At 49.5% G+C, this 12702-nt stretch overlaps 3 protein-coding genes and 1 non-coding gene across 4 annotated transcripts; 2 read left to right on the top strand and 2 right to left on the bottom strand.

The window, feature by feature from the left end:
* The first annotated feature begins 40 nt into the window (after positions 1-40).
* BDP81DRAFT_111744 (grpb/dephospho-CoA kinase) lies at positions 41-1007 on the top strand. Its single transcript, XM_060581487.1, has one exon. The coding sequence runs from the start codon at positions 172-174 to the stop codon at positions 778-780; it is 609 nt and encodes a 202-aa protein (XP_060440138.1). The 5' UTR covers positions 41-171; the 3' UTR covers positions 781-1007.
* A 4578-nt stretch (positions 1008-5585) lies between these two features.
* BDP81DRAFT_437993 (oxidoreductase) lies at positions 5586-7382 on the top strand. Its single transcript, XM_060591279.1, has one exon. The coding sequence runs from the start codon at positions 5768-5770 to the stop codon at positions 7070-7072; it is 1305 nt and encodes a 434-aa protein (XP_060440137.1). The 5' UTR covers positions 5586-5767; the 3' UTR covers positions 7073-7382.
* A 372-nt stretch (positions 7383-7754) lies between these two features.
* On the bottom strand, positions 7755-7835 carry BDP81DRAFT_t303. The gene has a single exon. It is a non-coding gene; the product is annotated as a tRNA-Trp (tRNA).
* Positions 7836-10976: 3141 nt separating this feature from the next.
* BDP81DRAFT_330474 (uncharacterized protein) lies at positions 10977-12020 on the bottom strand (the record flags this gene model as incomplete). Its single annotated transcript, XM_060585402.1, has 3 exons — positions 10977-11511; positions 11576-11789; positions 11846-12020. 3 exons carry the CDS (start codon positions 12018-12020, stop codon positions 10977-10979), a joined length of 924 nt encoding a protein of 307 aa, XP_060440136.1.
* Between the last annotated feature and the right edge of the window lie 682 nt (positions 12021-12702).

The raw sequence follows: 12702 nt of genomic DNA, 5'->3' as shown, positions 1-12702 counted from the left end.
ACACACATTGGTTGGCGACGATTTAGACTATATTAAAGTACTTCATATCAGCACTTGGGACACATCCCCAGATAGATTCAATCTAGAAATCAGATTCTACAGCATACATGCGCCATTTTAATCCAGCGCGCTATCTTACATCTGTCACCAATAATTCAATCAGACATTACAATGTCTTGCCCAATTGAAGAAATTGTCAAACACTATGAATTTGATCCCTCAATCATCCAACGCATCGCAAAGCGAACATCCGAGCCTCCGCTCTCCGTCGAGCCCCCAAACCCCGAGTGGCCACAGCAGTTCCAAGAGATCAAGTCTCTCATAGAAAACGCTATCGGCCCTGTAGCCGTCAGCATAAGCCATGTCGGCTCAACATCGGTGCCCAATCTCCCCGCCAAGGACGTCATCGACGTTGACCTCGCCGTTGAGAATCCGACGGATGAGGCCGCCTACGCGCCAGCACTTGAGAAGGCGGGGTTCCAGTTCCTGATACGCGAGCCTGAGTGGAACGAACATCGCTTCTTCGCCATGCACAAGCCGTACTCCTGCAACTTGCATGTCTTCAAGGTCGGCACCGCGGAGTTGGCAAGGCATCTCATCATGAAGGATTGGTTGATTGAACATGACGATGACCGGGATCTGTATGCGAAGACCAAGATGGAGGCCGCGGGCGTGAGTAACTCGCTGGGTGAGACTGTGATGGAGTATAACTTTAGGAAAGAGATTGTCATTCGTGCCATCCTTGAACGGGCATTCAAGGCGAGAGGATATCTCCAGTAGGTGGATGGGGTTTTCTCTTGAAATGAGTTAGTGTAGCTCCGTTGCCAAAAAGCATCCACGAAGCGTGAGAAATCTTCAAGAACACAACGATTCGAAAGTGTATACCACGTCGTAGGTGCAATATGAATACACAACAAACGGAGGTAATACATATCGCTTCTGCCACGGAAGGTGCTCATATTGACTATTTGAGTCCTTCTTACCTGCCGTCTTTGCCTGTTAGCTCCTCGGTTACCAGTCTCCCCATCTTCCATCACAATTTTTCCCTTCGTTTCGCCTTGACCTCCTCCCCTCTCTTCCATCTCTCAAAACAACTTCTCGCGGAAGCAGCATTCGGGCTGGGGTCATCCCCGGTGAGTAAAATACGATCTTATCCAATTCTTCTCGTCTAACAGTTCTTCGGATCACATCAACCAAACATGGATGCCGCCCCAGGACGACGCTGAGAGAGAGGCGAAAGCCAGGCAGCCTGGATCAAGCGCCTGCGCACCACAGTCTCAGATACAGACGGTGTGAACGAGTTCGACCGGCTGATGCAGGACGCGAGAGAAGCCGGCATTTCTTCAATAGGCTTCAGTCAAGCGAGCGTCTTAACCCAGAAGCGACAAGACCGAATCCTTGAGGACTACCGCGCGTTTGTTCGCGTGTTCAAAAAAGTGCCAGATGGTATCGGCCAGAAGGAATTAGATGAGCTCTGCTTCCCATCGCCATTGGAAGACGAGCAGCCTGACAGCTTCGATGCCCTATGGCGACTCTTTCGCCATTATCTCTCCTTTGTTGCCGAATCCAAGATTCCCAGCTACAATACGCACAGTCTGGTTTCTTACTCGACACTCATTCAGTACCGTGAGGCCTTTCAATTTTGGGTCACCCCGAAGTATGGCGGGCGTGACATCGGGCCGCCTTCGGTACGCCATGTTTTCAACCAAATGACGGAGGTGCTACACACACTGGCAATCGAGAAGAAGCCCGTCCGGCTCAACTCTGGACCAAGCGACCAGATCCACATCGGTCTAGATGACATCCGTCAGCTCATCGACATGGACATCCGAGAGACAGTGAGCATCGAGCTTTCAGAACAACATCATTTCGCCATCTGCCTTGGAAGGGCTTGCGCTCTACCCCCAGACTCCTTAGGCCCCTCAGCTGACGAAATGGTCAAGACTGGCAAGGCCATCGATGAATTGCCCTTCTTGGCCTGGGAAGATTGCCATCTCTCCCGCGGGCAACAGAAGGGGATGTGGACTTTTCGTGTGACCATCCGCAACCTCAAGGACAACGGGGACAAAGACACCGAAAGTGAAGATCAGAAGCAGATAATGAACTTCCGCATCAGCTCCCCCCAGCAGCAGGCCAATTTGGCACTCTCAGCTCCGCACCTTCTGCTAGTAATTGGCCTTCGACGGGGAGTGTTTAACGGGCTTTCGACAATCGACGAGCTTTTCGATTCTGAGCTGGACCGAATCCCTATCAAGGCCGAATTCCTCCATAAGCCTGTTCTTCTTGTGGGGAGTGCGGATGGCTCGGGGTTCAATGACGACCATAGTCCCATGCCGGCCGCTTCTCTGACCAAGTGGATTGAACTTCACGGAGAGCGGATGGGATGGCCAGGACAGCTGACGTTCTACAATATCCGTTGCCTCACCGCAGCGACATATGTCAAAGCTCTTGGGGATGATCACGCTCAAATGCTCATGTCGCATGAACCAGATTCGCTGATCCTCGAGCGCTTCTTCATCGACCGTACTCCCTTGACCGATGCGTCCGACATCGCCCTTGGTGAAGAGGCCAGGAGCAGCAAGGCTAAGGAGTTCTCGCAACTTGAGAACACGTCTGGGGTCCCGCTAGACAAACTTCCTGCTAGGAGAATCCTCGAGACGTATGGACCAGAGTTGAATGCCCTCTTCCGGCAATACATACGCACCAATTCCCGATATGCTCTGTTGACCAGAGAAGAAAAGAAGAACCGCGATCGTGTGCTTCGTCGCAAGGCGTTCCTCGTCCTGCGCACAGAGATAATATCGCTCTATCAAAAGCAGCAGACACAAGCTGGACGTGTCATACAAAAGGTGGAACTTCTAGGTCAAGCAACTATGTTCAAAAGAGGTCTTGTCGAGTCTCACGCTGATAATAACCTCAACGACAATGTCGTGGACTTGGATACCGCTGACTTTGACCGGGAATTCGAACTTGACGATGCTGATGCTGAGCAAACCTTCGCAGCCCTTCTTGATGTTGAAGGGGATGCCGATGACCGCGCTGATCGCAGCAAGGACATCATTGTCCCTGAAGAGGTTCAATTCACCGACTCAGCCGTCAACTACGTCGAGTCTGCCGCCGAAACGCCATACGAAATCGCTGCTAAGCTGGCCATGGAGCTCATGCTATGGTTATAACTTGCCCTCAATGTTCACGCGGGCCTTACATTCGCTCAGTATATGCGCTTATCCCTTTGACCGTTCACTTGATAGTTAATAAAAGCACCTTGAATCCACTCCACCATTGTCGTGTGCCGTGATTTGTGACAAAAGACATCACTTGCCGAGCCAGTGTCACATGCATGCATGCTTACCTTATGTGGAAAGTCGAGCTGAGAAGCTTCCCGCTTCGATCCGTCTCGCTGGGCATGCGGAATTGCTATTGGAAGATGACTGGAAACATCGGTCGTGGCGTTATTTCTGATCCGTATCTGAAGTCAGAAGAGTCTAAGCTGTCGTTATCAAAGTTCCACATTCCTTACCACAGCATCTCATTACTCTCGCCTTGGCTTTCCGCCTTCCACATCTCTCTTCCTCAAATTACACCGGCATCACCTACGTTGTTTTCGGCTTTTCTCGATGCTCAATAGAGGAAACATATCATGAGATGGTTATTCGATATTGGAATGTTTCGAGGGCGTGAGCCTGTCTCCTTCAGTAACTGATCAGTGATCATCCTGCGCTCTGAGGTTTTGTCCATATACTTCCATCTACCCATTCCTTGGGCGAAGAAACTGCGTTCTTTAGAGTTATGAGGATATTTCATGGTTGAACGGAATACCTAGCATAGATACTGGGTTACGTTTCGGAAGCAACATGAGTTCAGACAACTTTACTATACTGACAGCGAGTATATCATTAACTATTATTAACAATAAGTCAAGCCAAGCGCTGACTTTGGACTCTTCACCGGCTATTATCTACAAGCATTCACTACACTGATACTTCTCACTTTCTTCGGAATCTCCACGACAACAAAACTACCAAAAGAAAGCCAAACAAATGTTCGTTAGGGGAAAAGGCTGACCCTCGCCTGCTTCGAAGAAGCGTGGCGTCAAGCACCTGGCTCTGCATCCCGGCTATGTTGACTGTGTACCATTGCCAGCCAGCTCTACAACTTGCTGAACCTCTTCTTATCCCTAGAAACTAATTGACCTACTGTTTATCACAAGATCTTAGGTAATTGACGATCTAGCCGTGGCCGTAAGAATTGTGCGTCCATAGGTGAGAGAGGTAACAGGTTGACACAACAGACAACTCATATGGTCGCAGAATGTACTCATAGGTCATGAATAAAGTGTAAGCGTCACTGCAACCTTCCGGCCTTGTCTGCTTATTTTCTGTCAGGCCCATCCCAGTACACTCGTTACAACGATTGTCACACTATGCCTATGAAACAATATGGTCTTACACAAGCATGACTAAGTTTGCCAAGGATATGCCAGTATAAAGAGTCTTCCACTCACTATATAGATAGTCGGGATATTCCCATAGCCACTCGTTCTTCATACTCATCAATACATCCCATTGACCCCCTACCTGATAATCGCTGCCCAACATTTTCTTCATGCCTCATCATAAACATGGTAGTAGTGATGGTTGTTGTGGTCTTAATAGTGCGGTAGTACTGCCAACGCCCCCTGCTAAGACTGAGTAGTATCCCCCAGACGGCGTAGCCAGGACATCTTTCGATGAAGTTTTTGAGTATTTTCAGCGAGACTCAAACGCTCTATTGTTGCGCTGCGGGACCTTCTAAAGAGCTGCAACAAGAATCGGTGCCGTCTGTTTAGAATTTCGGGAATCCAGGCACATCATCTTCCCACTGAGACGAGACTTATGGCCTGTGTCGTAGATTACGCCTATGGCATGAATTGAAAGCACAAAATCAAGTTTGCCTTCATGGGCCAATCTCCTACCAAGACTTCACAAGCTTTTTCTTTACTTTGATTATGCAAAAATCTTGTAACGCAATACTTTCATGTTGTTGGTGTGACCCACGAGAAGGTCATCGTCGGCTTTGGTTGTTCATCACCATCTAATGACTATTTTGTGGGCCAATGACAAACTTCAGCAAGCCCCCCTGCTTCTACAGATCTTGTCGGCCTGCCCAAGACCGACAGGGTATTATGTCTTGTCATGTTCACAGGTACGGAGCGTGGGAGCGGTCGTACAATACTGTATTAGGCCGAATGAGACAACTATAGCCCGCCCTTGATCACTAGCATCAGAGAATACGCAGCAGTACGGTAGGACCGTTGCGGTTAGTGAGCCTTTCAGCTGTCCGAAGGCCGAAGGGCTTAAGAGGACCGAACCGGTGATTTCTTGAATAGTCCGAAGTGTTTCATAGCTAATTCTCCTCATGCTCATAAGCGGTTCGCTTGACTCGGAGCAACCAATGGAAGCCAAAGGCTGGCTGGTGCGACCACCGCCACACGGGAATCGGCTCTTAGTCTTGACGTCACAAATGCCACAGCGCTCTCGTAAAGCCCGAAATGGATGTCGGCTTGCGAGCCACACCCATCGCCGAATTGTCGCGCCCATCGAGATGGCAAGGCCGTGTACATCGCGACGCGTATCGATCACAACGTTTCAATTCATTTGCTACGCTATAGATACCCTTCATCACCCAGCAGGCCTGGCTAATGGAATAACGCTTTACCAAGCAACATAGTTTCCAATTGCTCTTACCAATACGCCAACTTATTGTTCAACGCATCATTCCCAATCACATGTCTTCCCTCAAAGTTCTCATCTCAGGTGGAGGCATTGGGGGGCCGGCCCTTGCGTTTTGGTTGGCGAAGCTCGGCCACGATGTAACCATCCTCGAGCGATCCCCTTCTCTTCGCGTTCAGGGCCAACAAATCGACCTTCGAGGCCAAGGAGTTACTGTTGTGCGTCGCATGGGACTCGAAGGTCTCGTTCGCGAAAAAGTTGTCAATGAAGCTGGCGTCAGATTCGTCAACGGCAAAGGGAAGACGCAGGCAACATTTGAAGCAAACAAGTCCGGTGTTGGCAAGCAGGGCTTCACATCGGAATTTGAGATCATGCGCGGCGATCTGGTCCGGCTCCTCTTCGACAAGACGACAGCACTTGGGGTCAAGTACATTTTTGGTGTCAAGATTGAGTCGTTCGAACAGGATGCAGACTCGGTGACGGTCCACCTGTCAGACGGAACCACGGACACATTCGACCTACTTGTCGGAGCCGATGGTCAGGGATCCAAGACGAGACGACTCATGCTTAGCCCCGGCGAGAAGGACCCGTTCTATCCTCTTGGCGTGCATATGGCCTTTTACACTGTCCCGAAGTGGAAGACGGATGACAACTACGCCACGGTCTGTGTGTGTCCCAAGAAGCGGGTGCTTTTTTCCAGAAACGACAACCCTGAAACGACTCAGGCATATCTCGCCGTGTGTCCGCCAGACAAGGAGATGGAGAAGCTTCTTATCGAAACGGAGAGGAGCCGCGATCTTGTGCGACAGAAGCAGGTTTGGTCAGAGCTCTTCAAGGACGCAAGATGGCAAGCAGACCGCTTTTGCGATGCGCTCAACGAAGATGGTGTCTCCAACGACTTTTACTGTGTCGAAATTGGCCAGATACGCATGGGCAAGTGCTACAAGAACCGCGTGGCCCTTCTTGGAGATGCGGGATACGCACCCAGTGTCTTGACCGGCCGTGGCACAACATGCGCGTTCATCGGTGCCTATGTGCTCGCTGGAGAGATTTCAAAACACTGCTCGGGGTCTTCAGGAAAGGCGGCCGACGGTATTCCTGCCGCCCTCGAGTCATACAACAAGGAGATTTTAGAGCTCATGAAGGAAGTTCAAGACATTGGGTTCAAGCCGTCCTGGATCTATCCCAACAAGGCGTGGGTTATTTCCATTCTCTACACGATCTTGTGGTTGGTGTCAACTTTGAGAATCGACAAGATTCTCCAGCGACTCCAATCAGATGATGTGCCGGGCTGGCAGCTTCCTGATTATTCCGGGCTTGCGTATGACGACGAGAAGGAAGCTAAGAAGCTCACTCATTGATTTAGGCAGAGGGTAGGAGAGGAATGAGGATGAGTTATGACATTGTAATTTCTTGGGTTGCCAGGGTTGGCGTTTATCAGGGCTGAGCGGAAGGAGGGTTTGTACCATTGAGTTTGGGATCATCACAACTTAGCTCCAATCATTCTGACCACTCTATTTATTTATTGATCACCCTATACATCTTGATGTTTAATGATTAGAGAAATGCGTCGCGTTGAAAAAGGGAAGCAAGAGTTTCTGGGGCCCATCTTGTAAGCGACAATGGCATGGTATGCTCATCGCTGGAGCCTCCACGTCATGGCAAATAATGCCACCACTTTGTGTCGTATGAAACCTACACAACTTCAGAGCGCATAATAAATCGCCTGAGCTGCATTCCATACCGTTTTGACAAGTGGGGCGTGTTGCTAGTTGAGCCTCAGCAACCCAAACACCTCTAGGAAAATGTTGGGCTTCTAAGGTTGATTTTTTGCGATTTCCCGGAAAACTAGGGGGGCTGCCGGCTGCCAGGTGTGACAGGCTGTTATTCTAGACCCACCTTTAATTTCCAATGGCAAGAGCGCACGCGTTTGTGCTCTTTGCCGTCCCAAGACAAAAATCGTCCTAACACCACCCAAACACAAAAATATCATGCCAGGACGTTGCGAATAGCTTCACAATTGTCCAGGAAGGCCTATGGCATTGAACCACACCCGATTTGAACGGATAACCTTTCGATGAGCCTGAGCTGGAGTCGAACGCGCTACCGTTGCGCCAGCGGTCCTTATTGTTCAGCTTCGTGAGAAGTCAACCTAGGAAGCGCCCCACGGGCGAAAGCGGGGACGACAAGCGGGGATCTTAGGTTCAATCGAACTAATAGGCATCTGTGTGTGTCACAAACATGTGGGTTTGGCCAGGGAACGTTGCTTCATTTTTTTCTTGAATTATCTTGCCGAGGTGGCCATGAACGGTATTTTTTTCTGTGAGGAACTGGGAAGCACCAGAATACTGACCAACTTGTAGCTTTTTAGACTTCAACCAAAAGGCAGGTGGGCCAATCAAATGCGGAGTTGTCATCTCTCTTCCTGCTTTATTGTCTCACACAAGGAGCCAGACCAACCCATCTTTCACCAAGCAACGTAACTCACAAAGATGGGATAAGATTACTTGTCCTGAACGCCGACTTTGTCACTGTAGTCAGGGTTATGAAACTCAGTGCAAAGTAATTATGTGGCAGTGACTAATAAGTGATATTTCGTCATTTACCCCAGCCGATGTAGAACGATTACCCACGCTTGTTGAAATGGGCACATGTCCCTTTCGCATATACTGATGAGGAGGATGCTACCAAGATAACTCCAGAGCTTGAGCCAATTCTCGTCAATTATTCACAGCAGACTCAGTGCATTGCGTTAGTTGCCAGTTTTATTTGTTAGCGACAACTAAACTTTAGTCTCTCTATGCCATGACGCGACTCTCAGTACTTGACAACCCGTCTACAAAAGGGGCCATCAAAATGTATTGATGCAATAGACGTTCTTGTTGGCACTTTGGCCCTTTGAGAAAGGGTTTGTTTACGCCACCATTCTACCCAGTGCTGCTCTTCTCACTGAGACTGAGACGAGGCAGAGGGAGATCACTTGCCGCCTGCTTTGTCCGCCCCGTTCTTGGCCAAAGTACCGAGGCTTCTCTTATTGCCTGCTTTGTCTGGTTCGTCCTTGCGGTCTTTGGTAGAAGGGGAAGAGCCTTTCTCGGTTCCGCTTGCATCATCGCTTCCGACATCTCTGCTTAGGGGAGGCCGCTTGGAATCAAAAGTGTAGCCCAAGTCCAGCGGCTGGTCGTCTTTATCCTGCAACCATTTGGTTGTTTTTCGTTTGCCTCTTGTTCTTCCTCCATTCGCTGCGGCGCAATTTTGAAACCAGCCAGAAAGTCAGGAGCATCAGCAGGTAGCTTTGTATTGTTGTCAGGGCGTTTTGGGTCTTTGCCATCGTCGCCACCACCGCCACCCTGGGTGCTGTCTTGTCTTGGGCCTTTAGCGGACATGATGGAAATCGTATTTGCGAGTTGAAACTAAAGCTCTTGTGATGATAGATCAGAATGTACTTTGATTTGGCTCTGAGGGTGAATTGTATTACAAAATTCTCCATGTTGGGATGCCGAACCATCCCTTTTATACTAATATTTCATCTCTCATCCCGAAGCGAAACACCAACACCTACAAGATAGGCCAGCAGTTGACAACCATACCGAGATCACCATCCACCACCGCATGAACGGTTCTTCTGTCTACCCGATTTTCTTTTGTTCAGACAGCATCGTTGTGGCTGGCGCCATGCGACATTGACATGGAATGAACCCGTTCTACCAAATGGGTGCAACCTCAAGTTGGTGACTTTTGGTATCATGACCTTTGTGTGAAGAACATTGCATTTGATCCATTAATACCTTATGCAGGTTGCCCAATTTTGCCTATGCTGATGAATAGATTTGTCACAACCGTGGCTTTAGGCAATGTTTGCGTCATTCTCAGGTGCCTGCGGTAGCATTTCTTTCTGTCTGTTTCAAGGATGTGACTGCAGCCACACGAATGACTGGAATGCTTCCTGAATATGTACCTTTCAACACGCATTCAATTAAACAGGGTAAGATGACTGCTTTGTACACAGGCGGAGATTGATTACATGTGTGCCTCTGTCTGCTGCTGGCTGTTGGAAACCAGCGGGTATACCACATGCCGCGTGAGGAGATTTTTTTCTTAACTCGTTGACTAATCCTGGTCGATTCCTTCGGGAAAAGCAACACGGCATAAGTTGGGTGGTACATGTAATGTTTGCCATGTCAAAGGAGAGTGTTCAAATATGGACAGGCCTAGACAAGTCCAAGGTACATCACGTGGCTGAAATCGTACTTTATCCTTGCCTTCACTCAAAGCCGAGTCTCGATTGTTCAGAGGGGAAGTGTTCTACAGGCTTTTTTGCACCCCTGGCCTCCATGCGCTTGAAACGGTAGCAATGAGAATCAATGATTCTATCTTTGAAGTGCGATTATCAGCAGGCGATCTCCGGCCACTGAAATATAAACTGAAGTGACAGTCCTTTGCTGTTGTCTTACGGCTGCAGGTCAAGCTGGGGAATGCTGGGTGTCGTGGTATGTCTCTAGAATCATATACTGGTTCTATTTTGGCGGGCATTCCTGCAACCATGCTTCCACTGAATCACGAAACATCATTCACGACCTTCGGAATGTTGCGCACTCGCCATGATCAATCATCAGTGGAACTCTTCGCGTCATACGTTGGACTGCGTGGCCCCTGCCATCATTTGTTGCAGCATGATTGGGACAGTACACAATAGGAGGAGATTATGCACTGTAAGGATGCCTTTTGGGCATATAAGTACCCATAATGTCGGCTACCTTACTAACAAGATGATCAGAGAACCTTCGGTGATGCGCTCCTCTGCAGCCTCCATATCAACACCTTAAAGTATTCACAGCCATCTCATGAATTCCTACTGGTACACTAATATGGCCCTTCCACTTCACCACTACTGATGCAGGGAAAAGTCACTCATTGCCTATGTTGACAAACTTCGGATGTCTGTGAGAGTGGGACAGATCATTAAGATATGGCATAGGCGTGAATACAAGTGCTGGTATGGAGGTAATAGAATCTGGGGCTGACATACGCAAGCATAGCCACACGACGTCAATGTCGCATTCGCAAATCAAGGCCGTACTATAACGCCTACAGGATATCCTGATCGAGGGTAGTTTTCAGCCTGAGATGTGCAAGTTTCAAAATTAGATCAATTAGATAAGCGAAGACAAAATCCTGTCGTATTCTCTCATTGGTATCTACTGGTCTCCTCATTTCCCACTACATTCATCCTTTCCTGAGGTTTGATCCTCCCTGTGGTTATTTACCTCAAATGAGGCAGGCCAGCAGCCCGGCGATGAGAGCCAAGCTGACGCCCTGAACATCGGCACCTGCCGTTGGAACCGTGCTTGGAGTCATTGTTGAGGTCATAGTGGCTCCCGTCATGGTTGCAGTCATGGTGGCATTCATGCCTCCCGTCGCAGTTGCATTCTTCGGGGCCATGGCGGGCTGGTAGCTGGCGCAGGTAGAGTTGGTAGAGATGGGGCAGCTATCTTCGATGCAGATGGCCTGCAGCTGAGGGCCCTGCTCCGGTATGGCGGTGGCAGGCTGGCTGCAGCGCATGCCGAAGAGTTGGTTCAAAGCCATACCGACTGCCTTGAGGTCGTCCTGAGCGACACCAAAAGAGGCAGCAGCCATGGCAACCTGGGTGATGAAGTAACCCAGCTCGTTCTCGTCCAAGTCCATGAACTTGTGTACCTCGTACATGGAAGCAAAGCCGCTGTACTTGGGGAAGCCTGTCATGCCGTATTCAGAACAGCCAAGGAGGGCACCGAAGAATTGGTACAGGTGAGTCAAGAGGAAGCTGGGTGAATAGTAATGTTAGCTTTGGTTGTGTTCATTACTAGACTTGAGTGGGATGAACTCACTATTGCTTGGATGTATCATCGTTGGCGGGCATGTTCTTCATCAGAGGCGCAGCACCGCCGCCATCCAGGAAGTTGACTGACACGCCGGAACTGCCACCTCGGTTTGATGAAGCCAAGTCCCCGTTGAAGTAAGGGAGTAGGTTGACCTCGTTACCGTTGTACATGCCAGGTGCCAGGATACCATCGACCTTGATACCGACGTTCGGCATTGTGTCTAGTTGAACTGTGTCAGTGGTGGTTGCCTTCGGGAAGCAATACGGCGTGTCTTACAGTTTCCAATAACAACAGTATTAACCAAGAGCGTGAGCAGCGTGTATTGGTTTGCGCCAGTGTTGTTCTTCAACAGCGCCGTTGTGTAGTAGTCGCAGATAGGAGTGTCGGTAGGGCGCTGGGCAATGACGCCTGTGGCCACAGCCAGAGCGAGTGCGATGTTTTTGCAGTACATGGTGACTGGATGATACGGCCTGATTATTGACTGGCTGGTGTGAAATATCGGAAACAACTTGGCGAATGAATCGAGGTTGTAACAATGAAGAGCGATGCTCAGCTTATAAGTGCGAAGTGAGCAAAGTTGAAGGACAGCCGACTTCCCTCATCGTCATCCATCGGTAGCATAGCTGCCGTTCCTATCAATTGCCTCTGAAAGAATGTCAGTCAAATGACACCAGAAATGATGGTCTCATCAAGCCTTGGCACTAGCTGCGACCAAAAGTTTAGAGCTAGTAGACTGCCAGGCACTAGCGCCGGGCCAGCCCAGATCCGGGGGAAACAATGTCCACGTCGGGATAGCAGCTTACATCCACGGAATTAGGTCTTTTCTCATTGGATGGCTGAAGCCGCTAAAGCTCCGGATTCTAGGTGTCCGGATAGTCTAAGCCAACGATCCGGATTCCGAGGGCCGGGAGCGTCAAGGAAGCCGCCAGACCGTTGTCTTACCCAGTGTTCCACGTTACTAGGATCCCTACGTGGCATGTCAACAAAGGCAATGATCTGACGAACACGTCCCATCAGAGTTTACATGTTCTCCATCAGGGTTGAGCTGACCTTTGGATCAGTTCGTTGCCGGTACCTGTTCCCTCAGTTGATCAGCAAAATGCTATCTAGCCAGGCGGGAGGCGGAGGAACAT

This window comes from Colletotrichum phormii (assembly GCF_030913505.1).
Source record: "Colletotrichum phormii strain CBS 102054 chromosome Unknown BDP81scaffold_25, whole genome shotgun sequence".
In the NCBI taxonomy this organism is placed as follows: domain Eukaryota; kingdom Fungi; phylum Ascomycota; class Sordariomycetes; order Glomerellales; family Glomerellaceae; genus Colletotrichum; species Colletotrichum phormii.
Note: the sequence above shows the minus strand (reverse complement) of the source record. Positions and strands in the feature narration are given on the sequence as shown.